This window comes from Diadema antillarum, unplaced genomic scaffold (genome assembly GCF_040938485.1).
Source record: "Diadema antillarum isolate AM-2024a unplaced genomic scaffold, OU_Dant_1.0 seq00000460_RagTag, whole genome shotgun sequence".
Classification (NCBI taxonomy): domain Eukaryota; kingdom Metazoa; phylum Echinodermata; class Echinoidea; order Diadematoida; family Diadematidae; genus Diadema; species Diadema antillarum.
In genome coordinates this window covers 3,532,404-3,549,536 of record NW_027271431.1, presented here as the reverse complement: position 1 = coordinate 3,549,536, position 17,133 = coordinate 3,532,404, and the positions used below count along the sequence as shown (strand labels likewise).

At 39.5% G+C, this 17,133-nt stretch overlaps 1 protein-coding gene across 1 annotated transcript in view; it reads right to left on the bottom strand.

Annotated features, from left to right (window-relative positions):
* The window catches only part of LOC139733094 (bridge-like lipid transfer protein family member 1), a 92,718-nt gene that overhangs the window by 22,403 nt on the left and 53,182 nt on the right, over positions 1–17,133 (bottom strand). The window contains exons 28-43 of the mRNA XM_071643937.1: positions 16,858–17,090; positions 16,121–16,226; positions 15,041–15,256; positions 13,971–14,154; positions 13,570–13,659; positions 10,190–10,432; positions 8,948–9,076; positions 8,526–8,652; positions 7,572–7,732; positions 6,332–6,425; positions 5,498–5,721; positions 4,587–4,797; positions 3,974–4,027; positions 3,029–3,240; positions 2,315–2,433; positions 421–544 (exon numbers count right to left, since the gene is read on the bottom strand). Of these exons, the coding sequence (XP_071500038.1) occupies positions 421–544; positions 2,315–2,433; positions 3,029–3,240; positions 3,974–4,027; positions 4,587–4,797; positions 5,498–5,721; positions 6,332–6,425; positions 7,572–7,732; positions 8,526–8,652; positions 8,948–9,076; positions 10,190–10,432; positions 13,570–13,659; positions 13,971–14,154; positions 15,041–15,256; positions 16,121–16,226; positions 16,858–17,090 (2,527 nt within the window). The remainder of the gene's footprint in view (positions 1–420; positions 545–2,314; positions 2,434–3,028; positions 3,241–3,973; positions 4,028–4,586; positions 4,798–5,497; positions 5,722–6,331; positions 6,426–7,571; positions 7,733–8,525; positions 8,653–8,947; positions 9,077–10,189; positions 10,433–13,569; positions 13,660–13,970; positions 14,155–15,040; positions 15,257–16,120; positions 16,227–16,857; positions 17,091–17,133) is intronic.

Sequence of the window (17,133 nt, the reverse complement as noted above, 5' to 3'; positions counted from 1 at the left end):
AAATTGTGGAGATAATGACGAGCTCTGTGAAACAGGTAATCATAATTACCAACTTTCATCCTTAAGTCACGTCAGACATGCAAGGCATTTAACAGAATACTGTATACTATAAGCTGTTATTTTTGCGAGGGTTTAATTTTCGCAAATTTTGAAAATCACAGATGAACCGCGAATTAAACAAGTGAAAATGTCGCCATGCGCTAGGGTAATAGTGCACTTATGATAGCCTTGGTGTCACTTCGCAAAAACAACATCTCACAAAAATGTATGTGATCTTCTCATTCGCAAAAATATCTGTATGCAAAGATAACAGCTTATACAGTAGCTTACTCTATAACTAATTTTAAAATCATTGATAACAAAATGTCATTACAGAGCAGTTCATTTTGTGACCAACGTACCAAGTCCTGATAAACCTACCCTAATGGTCTGGCCTTTGAGCTTCTTCCTGATGTCTCTCCGGAAGTCCTTGAAGATGGCTGTCTCCATCCGCCTCAGCTTCTCCGCCTCCTCGGCGATGGTGCCACTCTTGGCACCCAGGGACCTGTACACCACAGAACAGGGGAAAGCATTACATTAACCCTTTCTGTGCCAGGGACTTTGGACAGTGTGCACAACACTATGGGGATTTCTGAGCCAATCAGCACTCAAAGCACGCCAGATTGTGGGGACGATGATGATTAGAACAGCAACACCTACAATTATAATTGATCATGCAGTGATACATCTGGCACTTGTATATCTCCTCAATCTTACTTTTGATTTACTTCACTATAGTAAGCAAATAATCAACGTTGGTGAAGGTGATGGGACAAACTATCACTTCCGAGGCGATCTGGATGTAGCTATCTTTCCGAAGCGCAGCTGAGGAAAGATAGCGTACACATTCAGATCGCCGAGGACGTGATAGTTTGTCTCATTGCCTGAAATTAAAAGTTGATTATTTGCTTTATATTTCACATCTAGGGTCCTAGAAATTCCCATCTTATTCCACATCTGAAACCGTTTTAGCTGTCTTTAGGTATCCTTGGGGCTTAGGCTACGTGTGCGCGTAGATGACAAAACAATGAATCTGCTGCGCGCACCGCGCGGCACCGAAGTGAAAGTGTGTTGCACTGTGTACTATCAAGTGACCTAGGTCACATGATAGTCCACAGTGCAACGCACTTTTATTTCGCGCGTACTCATCTTGCTTTAGGACTGTGTAGACTGTGTGGAGATCAGCGAAACAAAAGGGGCTATCAACATAGAGTGTAACGAACTTTTCTTCTCAGGTGATGTGATGGGCAAAACTACGCTTCATCACGTGATCAGCTCTGGACCAATCCTATTGCAACATTCTTAGTATGTGGAATATAAATATATTTATCTCATTAGACACTATACCATACAAGACTGTCTACATACACCACAGGACATTGCAAAAATCACAGAAGGGCTTTGAAAAAGCTTTTTCTTTGAGGTTGGTCTAAAACCCTCGGCTCACTGTTTCATTTCTATGTTGAAGGGGAAGAGAGAATAGAAAAAAAGTGTGTGAATCTAAATGGGGCTGTTGGATTACACAAGTTACAATAAAATCTCCTTCCAGAAAACACTCTTCCTCCCTAATTGCAGGATGAATTAATTCTAGTGAACACTGCCACAGTTAGCTAACAGTCAATCACATGTAAATGATTGTTTTGTTTGTAAGGTAACTGTTACTTCAGTAACTTTTCATAATTCCACTACAAAAGTGTCCTGCTCTTCATCTGCTATAAAGAATGTCAAAAAGCTCATCATGTGAATGAGAGTAGGCACATGCAGGCATTCATGATTTTTCATTATTTCTGCAGTTCAATACATCAGGTTACACCCTCACATTGCATTGTGACTACGCAGCTGGATGGGTTTTATTGCCATTCACATTAAAGATGGGGAGACATTCACTTTCTTTAACCAAAAAGCACCAATTCACGTTTGAGAGGGACACCGCTGGCTGTGTATTACACCACAAACAGAAGCACCTCCACAGGTAAACTGACAGCGTTATAAATGACTGAAGCTTTCAATTCTTAATCGCAACTTTTTTGGTGCTGTTACAGTGTACATGGTACAGATGAAACAAATTGCTCACTGTAGGCACTGCCCAATGTTTCTGCCACTGATCACACACAATTTGAGAGTTACATGCAACAAACAAGGTCACGCAATGAAACAATGTAGAGCTAGTCTGGATATGTAGCAAACCAGATGTTGACCTAGTGGACATCTTTCAGATTGCAATTTCCTGACAGACAGTTGAATTCCATTCTTCATGAGGTCTGCAAAGACTAACCTGAGGTCGCTGACCACCTTGGCCTGTTCGTTGATCTCCTGCATGATGGCCTTAGACTTCCTCTTCTCGTCGTGGCGATTGATCTTCAGGGTCGTCGGCCTCTTCAATGGGGTCACTTCCTGTGTGAGGACAAGAGGGCAGTTGAAACCTACATTAGCAACCTTCTGCTTTCGAATGTTCACAGGATGCTTCATCAAACGACATCCTGGCAAAACTCTGAAGGATGCTGGACTTCGTAAAGGTACAAGGAAAATGCTCTTATGCCTCGCAACAAACCTTTCAAGATTTGCTTATAACAACAGGTAGTTAGTTGTAAAAGGCAAAAGTACTTTATGCATTTTATAAAGTATTCCATAACCTGATATTCACATTTGCACCAAAATATGGACTACCTGAACAAATTAACCTGTTCATGCAATTGGTTTGTTCACTAAGCTATTCAAATTAATGGATTTTTAATTATTTCAATTTCTTTTTCTTTTAACTTGAGGACGTAGTTAATATGCTTAAAATGAAGTTTACGTGCATGAGAGGTCAGCAAAGCCTAAGAAGAGCTTTGAAGCTTTCAGAAACAACCTCTATTTAAATCACAGTATAAGATAGTAGAGTTTGTTTATTGACTAGTCTAAATATCAAAATCAACCAAATACAGTGATACACTTATCCATCTCCAAGAGACAGAAATCTGATGTCAAATCAAACATTCACCCTTACCTGATCTGACAGGGCATCTGCTGAGCTGACCTCCTGCTGTTCATTGACCGAGGTCAGGTCGGCAATGTCGTCGTCCGCCCCTGTGAGGGCGGTCAGTGTGTTTGCAAGGGCCGTCAGCTGGTTGCCGATGGAGGGGTCAAACTGGACGTCGATACCCTCCATGCGCCACTTGAAGTTCAGCCTCCACTGTCCCACAGTCACCTGACGTAGATCTGATGAAGGTCAAAGTGATGCAACAAGTGTGTGAAAAAAGACAAAAACAACATTTTTTTTTCCATCTCCGTGTCATTTCTGAATTGTGCATTTATGGAATACTGTAAACACCACACCTTGCATGGTATATTAAGTTCTTTTTAAAGGTAAGTGCAAAATGAACTAAACACAATTTAACTACTCTCTGTATCAAACATAGAATATAAATTGTTTAACAAGGTAAGAAATCAGCAATTTTGCTCCTTGAAAAGGGTTCGCAAATACTGCTTAATCAATGATTGGGGCTTTTGATTGCAATTTTAAGCACCTGCAAAATCATCATCCAAATCGCAAGACATAGAGATATCTTTTCTGGAGAATATATGGCCTATAGGTAGGTCATTACTCTGAAATATGGTAATCTAAAAGACAAAGTTTTTTTTAATGTAAGTTTTCAATTTTAAGGGGAAAGGGAGACATCCATCATTACAGGTGATACCTATAATATCTTTTTTGCGTGGTTCATGAAGTTACTTGAATGATGTCCATTGGAAATGCTTTAAGATAAACTGACAAGCAAACATTCATTGCAAAGAGACGTGAAGATTTGGTCAAACAAACTTTCAGAATAAAGTGATTAATATCTTCTCAACACAGTGCTAAAAACGTATAAAAGTTCAAAACTACCACAGAATTTAAAAATCAATCTGAAATAATATTTACTGATCGAGACAGGCTATGACAAGCCTTTACCTTGATTGCTTTTTGCACTGGAACACACCTCATAGGTCCCTTGTGGAATGACACCTACGACAGAAATATGTAATGAAAATGAATATTTTACAAATTAATGGGCATACAGAATATTTCTCTTTCCTTTGTACATATGATATAATGAAAACTTCTGGTACATCATTCCCTTTCACAAATCAATGCATGCATATAGGGCTATCCCTGTTGAGGCAATACATTGTCAGGGAGAGCCCTATTATGGCATTTACAGATATTGTTGACAAAGGTGAAGTCCTATATGATAGCTGTAGTTTATTTGCAATGATAGTAGCAACATTATCAACAGGCAAATGTGTAAGCTCACTGAATGTCGCAAAACTATGACCTGCAGTTGTCACTCTTGTAAGTTACAATGTTTCTTCAGTATCTACTGAGAACTGGAGGGGTGGAATTTACAAGTCAAAACATATTTAAAGGCAAGAAAAAAGAAAAAAATATGGGTAAACTGAGGAAGAAAGGAAAAGAACAGATTAACAAATTCCGATAACAGGGGATGGAAAAAGAAATGAAATGGAAAAGAGGGCTTGAAATACATCTGTGACATGAAACTCCTTTGCATATGAAAATGCCTCACATGAGTTCATGATGTTCTCATAGGACGACGGACGCCAGTCATCCATGGCCATCTGGAAGTCTTCGGTGAGGCGGAGGCAGATGGTGTGGAAGGAGCCGCGGGTGACCAGTGAGCTGCTGTAGCAGGCACTGATAAGGGAGCTCTCCAGGGTAAGGACCAGGGCGGAGTGACACTCAACGTCGGCCCGCGCCATGCTCACCCCTTGGTTCTGCTGTCATTGCAATGGCACAAATACGTACATATACACTGATATGTCACTCAAATCTTAATGTCTGGTGGGATATGAAAATCGTGAATATTTAGACGAGTCTTCTAGAAACTTTCTGTCTTTTCTTAATATCACATATGAATGCATGGCATGATTTTGTTTCTTGAACCATTAAGGTGTGGAGCCTTTTCCTTCTTTTTATCTTTTTCTCTACACAATGTTTGGACACACTGCGTGAACTTACATTTACATTAATTGGTGCAGCCTTTTTCTATTTTCTTTTTCTCAATATCATGTTTGGCAGCACTGCATGATTTGCTGTAACTTGCTTTCTTTCTTCAAAATAATGCCCAACAGCACTGATTTATTCTAATGCTATGTTTAATTAGCACTGCATGATTTGTTTAAATATAACTTTATTTCTTTCTCAATATCATGTTCAGTAGAACTACATGATTCCTTTGACATACATCTGTACATTCCTAATATCATGTTTCATAGCACTGTATGATTTGTTTTAATGTTCCTTACTTCTTTCTTCACAATATTATAATTGACAGTACTGCATTAAACATTATTTTCTTTTTTTATCATCATCTGTGGTAGCTCTGCATGATTTTCTTTTTTTTTAATTCTATTATGGAAGAAAGGAGAATCCCTACATAAATTCTCATGTGTGACTGTCACCAGAAGAAAAACTCACCTGCATTGAAGGAAGAATTGGGATACAGATCCCCATCTCTGTCACAGTCAGCTGTAGGAACAGGGTGGAGTCCGGGCCCTCCTGGGTCCCAATCAGGGGCAGGGCTGGTACCTCCATGGTCCCCGTGACCACGCCCAGCTGCTGGGTGTCGTCCTGGGCCATTGTCTGCCACTGCTCCACCCACTGGTCGTAGGAGGACTTGTAGCTCAACCACAGCAGCACAGCTGACCATGAGTGTCATAAAAAAAAAAATATTGCTCATATTCTTGTTGGGAGACTATCTTGCAATGTTTGTTAAAAGATACGGCATAGTCGCTCAATCTCAATATTAATAGAACATGTTTTACTACCAGGCAAGTCTTAAATTTCCAAAGGGGCCAGGTTTTTATGTCATGTTCGTTATACCTTTTAGTCCTGGCAACATCAATGTACCTACAAGATCCTGAATAGGCTGCAGTTGTCTTCACTCATGTGGTTATGAGTTCTGAGTGCACAGCTCACTTACAGCAGTTGTACATTCTCTTTATACCAACTTTACAATACAAAGATGAATGTTTCCTTTTAATTTTGAACAAATGTATTTGCATCATCAGCAATTCCTTGCATCAATTTTTCTGTTACAGTCTTCCAATACTAATGCAGTTTCGAATTCAAGTCATTTTTGCCTTTGAACACAAGCATCTAAATAATACAAACTAATTTGAGGTGATGCGAAAAAGAAGATTAAGGATAAAAGTAACCATATTTTCAATTTCCAGGCCATGACGAAATAGAATGAACGTTCAACTTCAGAGCTTCCTGGGATTATGAGGCATGCATCCTTGAGCTACGTACCTCTGTCAGCTGCACTGGACTGCACAAATAGCATGGGTCTGTTTAGAGTGATGAGGAGGGTGTCTTTACCTTCTTTCATATCCCCTGATGTGTCCTGTTTAAAAAGATTAAAAATGTAAACATGACATATAAATTTAATGTGAACATTTCATTAATTTTCTTTTCATCATACTCATCTTTGACCATGATGCATAAATTCGGTGTATGTGTGAAAAAAATCACTATCAGAGGTCAATGAGAAAAGTTTCTGGGGCCCCTGTATGACATGTGTGCCTTGTTTGTTGTGTATGTGTGCGTGTGCATGGGTAGACACAGTAACACAAGCTCATCAACACAGTTCATGTGTTCTGAATCATGCACTGTTGATATGACGATCATGATTCCAAAGCTAGCTGGTATGTGCTCACTACTTTTCTGCATCCTGATAGCAATGAATGATGCAGCACAAAGTGCACGTAAACACAAATTGACAGCTGGTATGTGCCATCTGACTTAAGAGTATAAGCATCTCTAAAATTTGATGTTGCTGCCATACATATCTGCCTGTTGGATTTGTTCAAATCAAATTCATGTAATGCAACAAATTCACATTGTGAAATGCAGATGGATTATTGTGCATCAGAAGAAAACACATAACCATAACAGTGACAAACTTCCTCAATACTCTTTGAGTTCAGACATCTACTGTAAAAGTGGATAATTTCACGCTCTACCGGGTAAGATGAATTTCGCGTGTTTTTAATTCCGCGAACACAGGACATGAAGTAAAGGACAATATGGCATGCAAAAATATTCGCGTGCTTTTATTTTCGCACTAGTTCTGGTTGCGCAAAATGCGCAAAAATTCCCACACCGCAAAAAATTTCCACTTTTACAGTATTACTGACTGATGTACATTCAATGAGTAAGCCTCACTAACTTTGACAACAATTCACGGGTTACTGATGAAAAGTACTGTACATGCCATACATTTAGTGAGTCCGATTTTTTTTTCTTCAAATCGGGACTTCCAAATAATTTCGCGCAGTGGTTAATTTTGCAATCGTGGAGTACAGCAATAAAGAGAGAAATGCACGCGCATTCACCGCAATTATATTGCATGTCAGGATCAGAGTCTATATATTTGCGTGTTGTGAAATTCATGAATAGTATTCGACTAACGATATTTGCAAAAATAAAGACCCCGCAAAATATATGCCGTATACAGAATAACATGCAACTCAAAAATGAGAAAGCTTACCTTGACCGTGTTTCTGAGTCCTATCTTGGTCTTGAAGTAGGCCAATTCATGGAACTCTGGGTCGGCTTCAATGAAGACTGGGTTCTTGACTAGGGTGCCGAGGCTGAGGTTGAACTCGATGAGGGCCTTGGCAAACATCCGCATCCCGCTGCCTGGGATGACTGCAGGGCAGAGCAATAAAGAGGTCAGAAGCTTCTCTTTGTGGACATTTTGTGTTGGCTGGTACGCAAGCAAGCATAACTTGGAAACACAGACTTGCAAGTTGTGAGTAATGTGTCCCTACGCAAATGTGCTTATAGCTTAAAAAGTGGTGCCAGACATAATTGATTAACATGACAGCTAAAACAGACACAACATGTTAGAAGAAAGCTATCATATACTTGCGTAAGTGGATTTTCGACAGCTTTACCCAACAGCAAGTCATTCCAATATATTGGAAATTTGATGATATTCTACAGCTAGCTGCTATTCATATATTGTAGCTGATACAGAAAACTTGGGGCTTGAATCGGAGAAACTTTCAATCAACTGTGATGATCACATGAATAATGGTATATCTCACTAATATGACTTATATTCACTCTTCCGGAGTAGTTATTTGAAACAACTGGAAAAGGGTGAAAGATGAGCATTCTAGTCCACTCTAAAGTCATCAATCCTAAAAATTAAGATCAAAATGGTATGCCATTGGTTTCTCTGTTCAGTTTTACTTAATGTTGACAGAATCCACTTCAAACTGTTATCAAAATCTACAGAAAATTCCTCTGTCCCATACTTCATTTTGTATATTAATGGCTGCTGGCAAAAGTCTCCAAACATTTTGTTTTCATTTGGAAGTTAGAATATCGTAGAAGACACACATGGCATGTATACAATAATTCTAAGTTGATCTCAACTTTTAAGATTGACTTAAAGTCTTTGAGAAACAGAAACTCTCCTGGATAACATGCTTACCCTCCTCCTCTCCATCCACCCCGTCCTCAGTCTGTGGCTGAGGTCTGTTGGAGAACTCCAGTTCCACCACCCCGGTCTCAAACCTCACTGCACTGGCTGTGGGACTGGTGGCTGTCACTTGGATGCCCTGTTCCAAACACAAAGTACAATATAATGAATGACATTATGACAGTTATTATCTACCCAGTACGGCTTTCTTCAGTTTTAAAATTTTTCTCCGTGAGGATCTTGCCACTGTTGTAACCAGCATCCCAGCGCTGCACAATACTCTTAGCGACAATAAAAATACAGACATAAGACATAACCAGACAAAGTGGAGAACATACTGTGCGAAAGGAATAAAACAGATATGGATGCATGAATTAGACATTTATAGAAAGTGACAATTTGGTGTCTAACACTATTTCACACACATGCCTTACCTCAAGCCTGACTTGCATGCTGTACGTGATTCGGTCAGGTGTTGGCGTTGAGGGCGCTAACTTGGTCTTGGAGGACTCGGACACTGGCCAGTGTGTCTGCTGGATCCCCCTCACCATGTTATTCAGCTCCTGTGGGGGAAAAAAATACAGCATTGATAACACATAGGAAAAAGAAGCTACTAAAAGGCTGTGACGGGAGTCTAGCACACACACTGTATAATGCTGAATTCACTGTTCAACTCAGTTGAATCACAACTTCAATAACTCTCTGATGAATATTCATACTGCCCTTTGCCCTGCCTTCAAATGGGAAGATTGATGGATTGTAGCAATTTGTAATCACAAGCATGTAAGACTCTGCCAAAAAAATAAAAATCCTGTAGAACAATGTAACCAATTTGAACCCACACTCTTTTCAGGAGCTCTGATGAGCACTTCATCTAATTTCTTCATCAAAAGCTGGACCACATTGTAAGTTACATTTACACTGTACTTCCGGAAATTTGTTCACAAGCCAGTTGGAGACTACAAAGACAATGACATTATCATGTCATCTAATTTACATACATTGTAGATGATTGTGACTCAAACAAAAAAAGGAGAATTTATCATTCCATAACTCCCCTATTGTTGTCTTTTCATTGGTATGTTTGATTGATTTCAGTCTTAATAACTTAGGTCAACAAGATCACACAGTAATCACCTTCCTTAAAAACAAGTTTCAGTATATCTGTGGGGATTATGAAACAGAGTACTTCAGGCATTAAATTCTTATCTATCAAGTTTTTATACAGTGCGATTAGGGAGCTTTCGATCTGTGAGGCGACTGTTAATAGGAAAAAAAAATGTTCTGTGCATGCACAAGACCGCTTATCAAAATCAGTCTCATGTTGCTCGAGTTCTTGTGATGGTTCTGGGCCATTTTAGCGTTCGCTCAAATTTACAACACAAAGAGCCACTTGATGAGAGAAATTTTACACGTAATGAATGACATATGGGGGCACTGTGTAGGCTGCATCTTCACGAAATCTAAAGCTACTTTGTAACATGATGCAGAAGAGAGAACAGTCAATGCAAACGTCTTAATGTCTGCATCACATATCTAAAGCTTGCTCATATCTTGTTCCAGAGGGATGTGAAGACTAGTCCCTCCATGTCTTTCTTTTTTTTTCTTTTTTTCTTTTTTTTTTGGGGGGGTTTCTTTCGACTGCATCTGACTTTGATTGCCATCCTCCGCCTCACCTTGAGGATGACCTTCTGCACGGTGATGAGATGGTTGATGAGGTCAGGAGACAGAGTGTGCTGGAAGGCCTGGATCTCCACCGCCGTCTCCATGATGTTGTTGGGGCCGGCTGCCCTCGAGCTCGCCGTGGTGGTGGTGGTGGAGCTGCTCTCGTTCTGGGCGTCGTAGGGTCCGTACCGCCCCTTCACGTGGATCCCGGGAAAGGAGATCTTGGCCGGTGAGCCAAACTCCGCTGATGGCACCTGCCACGCAAGGAATCAAAATGTCTGACAGTAATTTAGAGTTGCTTCCAAAGATCTGATGCGCACATAATGCATGCAATTAACTAGTGGTGTCACCTGCAGATGAAATCAAGTCCTTGAGATTAGATGGTTACTTTGCCTGTGCAGAATATTCAGTCCAAGCACACTTTGCTTGTTTAAATGGAATACTCTATCAAATCATCTCCTCTTATGTAACATAACCTGCATCAATCTGTCTTCCCTGAATCAAAACTGTGATGGATTTGAATTGCCTACTGCAACTTCTGGTATCGTGTCTGGGTTGCCCCCCCCCCAAAAAAAAAACAAAAACAAAAACAAAAAAACATCAACAACAAACAAACAAACAAACAAAAACAGAAAAGATCACATCTAGTTTCCCTTCAATATAGTAATGATGCTAATTGTGCCCTAACATGGCCTGATATGTTCAGCAGAAAATATTTGACAGAGATCTCATCCCCCCCCCCAAAAAAAAAAAATGAAAATCATTATATGAAATTTCTGACAGAGCTGACTGTCCACCCGCAATGAGCAGAGTTGCTGGAACTCCTTCACATGACATGTGTAGCAAGAGCTGACTTGCTATTCATCAATTGGCAAAGTTAAATCAGCAAATTGCAAGGTTCCGAGTGCAGATAAAGGCCATACCAACCATGATACCACCTACACTGTATATAGAGCACTAATGAAATGATGAAACTCATAAAAAGTACCATTCCAAGTGGTTCAGCTTATATCCATGGATTTATTTTTTCCTAATGTTGATAAAAGATGTATGCTTTCAAGATCTTAAGAGATAAGAGGAAAAAACAAATCTGCTCAAAGATCAGTTTCAGACTTTCAGACATGCTGTCTGAGACCAAACTAAAAGAAAATGATAATCAGATTTTGAAAAAAAGAAAACCAAAGAAATAAATGAAAAATCACATAGGGTAAGAGTTTTGGTGTAAGTTTTTCACATATAAATACAGTGCTGTTCATAAAACAAAATAACAAATATTGATGGTGAACACTGTCAATGAAGAAAATCAGGTGACAGCTACTAACAGTATGTATATTTCTTTGTACAACAGTCTATCTACATGAATCTATCTACTTATCATAATATAAATCTATCTATATATCTATCTACACGTGTATGTGTTTATATGTTAATCTACTTTTCTGTATCTATTCACCGGTTTATCTATCTTCTTTTTCATCTCTTCTGAGTATAGCCAAGATCCCCAGTGCATGTACCGACAAAAGCCATCTCTGCTATTAAACTACTTATATGCAGATTCATCTTGATCATGGAGCTCCCAATAGTCAGGTTCACACGACATTTCTAATCTTTAAGATTAACTCAAAGTTAAAATTCTAATGATTAGATTGTAGTTTAGCACAATGTGGATGCACTTGAAGGTTAGCAATTTCAAAGATAAGTCAATGATCAGAACCACAAGACATCTCAGTGTTTAAGCTTCATCCCTGAGACATTGGCGGGTCCCTATCAATAGTTTAGTGCCATGTGCACATGACAATCAACTACAATTGTAATTTGAAATCCAGCATGACCACTATTCCCCCATAGTTTTAGCTCCTGGGTCAACCTCCAGTGCGTGTTGTATGCTAATTTATCATCGCACATAACTTGCTTTATCACCAGTGCTTCATTTATGTATTTCTTCTGGTTCTGTGTTTTAATCATCCTCTCGGACTCTTGCTCGAAAGTTTTCAGATAATCCTAAAGATTAGGTATTGTGTGGAGATGTGCAGTAGCTGGAAACTAAAAGCTTTTCATCCCAGTATAAAACTTCAAGTTAATCTTAGAGATAAGAAACCTTGTGTGAACCTCACTCATGAATTGAGCTTTGTGTAGATCAGGGCATACATGTACGGTGTGTGACGAGTATGCTGGGCTGGCCATGTGCCACCACATTTCAACTTCCCACATAGTTCCATTAGGAGAGTGCAGAGCGATACATTTGACAGCAGTGGCATTTATAAGAGGATCTTTACCTTTAGAATGATTCTCTGCGCTTTAGAACATATCTTGCCACCCTGAATTGATGGACAACATATTTTGAGATTTGCTTCACTCCAAAAACAAACAATGTCGGGCTCATCTGCAAACTGAAGCAAAACTAATTTGGTGCCTCTACACAAACCAAAAGATATTTGTCCAAATTGAGGAAGTCGACAGACCTCAGATTGGACCACAGGTGGTTGCAACACAAAAACTACCATGATGATGAACATCTTCCGTACTATTCACAAAAACTTTGTTTTGTTTTTTTCCCTCCAAGTATGTCCCCTCGCTCCTTTCAAACTTCCGGAGATCAACGATGCAAGTAGGATACTTTCACTTTCATTTCATACATTTGAATAATGAATACTGCGCAAAATTATGTAACAGCGGAATTTCTTTCCTTTCCATTTTCTCTAAATGATCAACTTTTGAGTAAATATTTGCTGTAGGCTGGATGTATGCAAAACAAGTTTAGCATAATTACTCACCATAGCAGCTGAATTGCAAAGTCTACAAAATACATGTCAGTCTATACATTAACACTGCCATGAATATGTCATCGCAACGGGATAATGGAGACATGCATTTTGCAACCCCTGTTTGTCATTATCTGCCAGACTGGGTCAACCCCATAAAGTGTCACGAGCCACTGATTAGAGTCATCTCCATACCTGTTAGGACATATTTCACTTCATGTCAACTATCGATTACCTAGACAACTATTCGCACATGGGCACTACTGATATTATCAGCATTTCATGGACAAAGAAGCTGACTTCTCACCATTTGAAATGGTGTGTTGATAACAATATCATTGTAGTCAAAGGCCAAATTGAGACAAGTCAGCATGATATCAATGAAAGAAAAAAAAATGCTTCTAATTATGTTCACATCTAGCATGTATGTTTGATGTTGGGCAGTACTACAGCTGGGTAAAACAGTTAAATAAACAAACCTTCCTAGACTGTACTTGTTACAAGAATGTAAAGTAGATTAGAACACGTAAAGTAAATTAGAACATGTCTTTAACGACTGATTAAAAATAAAAAAGGAATTGAAGTAAGATACCACTCAAAATACAAATCTGAATTAGGATAGCACTTACCGTAGAGATGAATTTGAAGGAATGTTCAGCGATATCAGCTGCAAATGTTCCCTCCTCACTCCATGAGATTGTGCCTGATGTGTTGTCAATCTGCAAGAAGAAATTCAAAGAATTTCCAAGCATAAGGTGACATCACGAAATCATTTTTCACACCTCACCATTACCATCAATCTATCAAGGAGTACTTCTTCTGTAAGTTTCCTTGTACAGCGCAATCAACTTGATTTTTTCCCTTCATTCCACTCGTCATATATGGTGATTTACTTTGCACAAATGAAAAGCAGTGATGCAGTTTCCAGCAAGAATGTTGATTTTCATTATAACATTGGAAGACAAAGAACAAAACAAGTCTTGAGAGTAACCCATGGCCTAATACCAGAGATGTTTTCGAAAGCTCTTACGGTGTACTGGGCTTGAAGCTGTGGGAGAACAGATGCCTGTAGAATGACCGCCTTTACTCTGGTCACTCCGTTCAGTGTCCAGCTGGCTTCAGCCCGGTCCGGAGGCCACGTCTCATCCATCCGACTGCCCGTCAGGCTTGGCTTTGATGGTGCTGCTGCAATCAAGGGCTCCTCTTGAGTTGGTCTACAACAATGCATGTTATATTGGTGATTATAAAGACATTTCCTCACATAGAGACAACTGATGTGAACTTCACAAATAGTGTGAAATGTTATTAGCTATAATGTTCTACAAGAAAAGAGAGGATTGTTCACACTGTAACACACTCTTGGTGAGAGCCAAGTGCGCTGGCAGTCACATTTTGGGCATATGTGTATTCACTGTGTGAGAAACTCGCCATTATGTAGCAAGAAGCTACTCGCAATACATTGTACACAATACAGATGCATTCAGGATTATGACATACAACTGTGACAGGAATCTGGCTCAAAATCTTGACCTAAATGTAAGCTTGCGGTGAGGCTAATTTCTGATTGTAGATGTTTATAATACGGTTGCAACGTTGTCAGGAGTTCTTGACCACTTGATCTGTAAGCTGACGGATGTATCCTTATCCAATCTACCATCCTGTTAATTTTCTGACCTCACTAATAAAAAATTTTACCATTTCATTCAAAGCACATCATACCAGTATTTGATAACAGCAATGAATGGAAAATTAAAAATAAAAGACTATTATCCATCCCAACTACTAGTAACCCTGCATTACATCATACTGCCACATTTGGAAGTTACAAGGAGGGTTTACAGAACTAGCTAAACCAAGTGAAGCTGCCCTGGACTGGATCAACAACTTGGAGGCTATGATCTCCCCTTGGTATTGTGTTATACGACAGAATAAGAAACAGAATCGAAGGAACATTGATACCAGTAATACAACAACCGACTGTCATTCACCACAAATCAGCTATCATATACATCATGGCCAATCTGACAGTGAAATACAACCAATTTGACAACAGTCAGCACTTCCGTGGTGGTTAGTTTTAACCACTGCCTTCCCCCTCACCTGTAGCTCTTCTGGGTCTGCTTGAGCTGGTGGATGCGCTGGGCCAGCTTCTTGCTGCTGCGGGCCACCACGGCACTGAGCAGGGCTAGGTTCATGGGCACTGTCAGGTTCACCTCGTCCACCCCAGTGGCCAGAGAGGCCTGGTTCTGGTGGTCAAGGCTGCCGGACACTGAAATGGTGGACTGGGGCTTGTCGATGGTCAGTGTTGCTATGGTGCTAACGAGGTAACAGGGATTACAAATTTGATGCAAGTAATATAAAGACAATTCGGGGAATTCTGATCACTTTTAGTGTCCAAATAAAAAGATTTATCATCTAACTGAAGAATTCACACCAAATGCTTGTTTGACCAAATTGTTATTTAGCTTTGTTACCTTGGGTTTAATCATGAACACCATATAATTTTGAAATGCATTACATAACTTTATTACATAATCGACATATTGTTTCTGTTTGTTTCATCATTTTTCATCCTCATAAATTGAAGCAACTTTTGATATCAATACTTCGGAGCCTACATTCTATAAGCTCCTGCTTTCTAGCACATTCCTCCTATTATATGTTATTCACATTTGCTTATATATTTGTTTATTTCCATCTCAGATTGACTATTGTTGTGTTGTTCTTCTCTCTTGAAATCTAATGGAATATAAAATTGTATGAAATGTGGAATATTGAATAATAAAAAAAAGTTAAACAATCAATACTACATGTCAATTTCACTGAAAAATGTGAATTCTTAGCATATTTACCCAATAATCTTATTATCTCATGAAATAAAAGGGTTATTCTCTTGCCTTATACAGGAGACATATTGTCCCATGGACCAAACCTTCAATATATCAAGCTTTACAGACTGTATGTGGTACAATGACATAATATGCTACGTTGACTGTAATTATAAAGAAACATACCCCAATGGAAACGTTTAGTTCTAAAACGAATGCAGATTGTCCCCATTGATTTTTGAACAATTTCTGTACTCCTAAGACAATATATTTGCCGCACATAGCAATAATGGAAGATGGAATGTTGTGGGTACCATTCCTCATGAGGTATAAGATTGTACAATGCACTTACAAGAAGTCTTTCTTGGCCTTTTCGGACAGGATCAGGGTCACTGCTGTAGTTTGCAGGGATGCTCCAATGGAAGGGAATGTTCTCCACAATGCTGCTGGAACATAACCTGTGTGAACAGGAGCAATTCACTAAGAATGATTCTACAGGTAGACATGCGAGTCAAACATTCATTAACAGTTGTGACTGATAAAAACTTTTTCTCTGAGGAAAACATAGAGCTTCACTTTTCAACTCCTCCTATCCATAGTCATATTTGAAGATATCAGTATAAAAACAGAGCAGAGTTTGATTGACAGGACAAATGGAGGACTTTCCGGGAACATGGAAGAAAGCGAAGGCCTGCATCGAAAAGCACTTACTGGAAGACTAGCATACATATATGCATATGTAATACAAGCACAGTCAAGAGCATGTAACATCAGCTCTTTTACCTTTAATGTGCTTTATTCATCGATTGGCACAGGTGTCTAACTAACTCAGTGAAAAGAAATTATCAACTCTCCATAATCCCTATTGTATCAGAGTGCCCTTACAGCTACAATAATAGAAGCATTGTTGAGCCTGAGTAGTCTGTCCAACAGACAATTATTTATGATAATAATAATAATACAGAGTCTCTTATATTTCAGCATGGTTGGGGAACTACTGCTAATGAAAATACTTTGGCAAGTTTATAGCTTAGTATCTGGGTACATACAAGCTTAAAGTATGGCTATGGCAGAGAAAAGCATGCCCACCCTGCATGGGGAGTGTCTGTTGGAGAGAGAAGCTCCCTGTGACATAGGAGGTTTCTGCCTCCAGGTGGAGGCCAGCCAGCTGGGCTAGGAGACAGACCTCTTCCACCAGCACGGTCCCGATCAGTGAGACCTCCAGGCCCTCGATGCTGGGCCCGGACTGGCCCGCATCCTCCCCATTGGCCTCCTTGAACTCCATATCATCCACTGCACCACCACCCATGGCCAGTGTTTCTCTGTGGTTATACATGCGCACACACATATACACAAGAGAAGCTC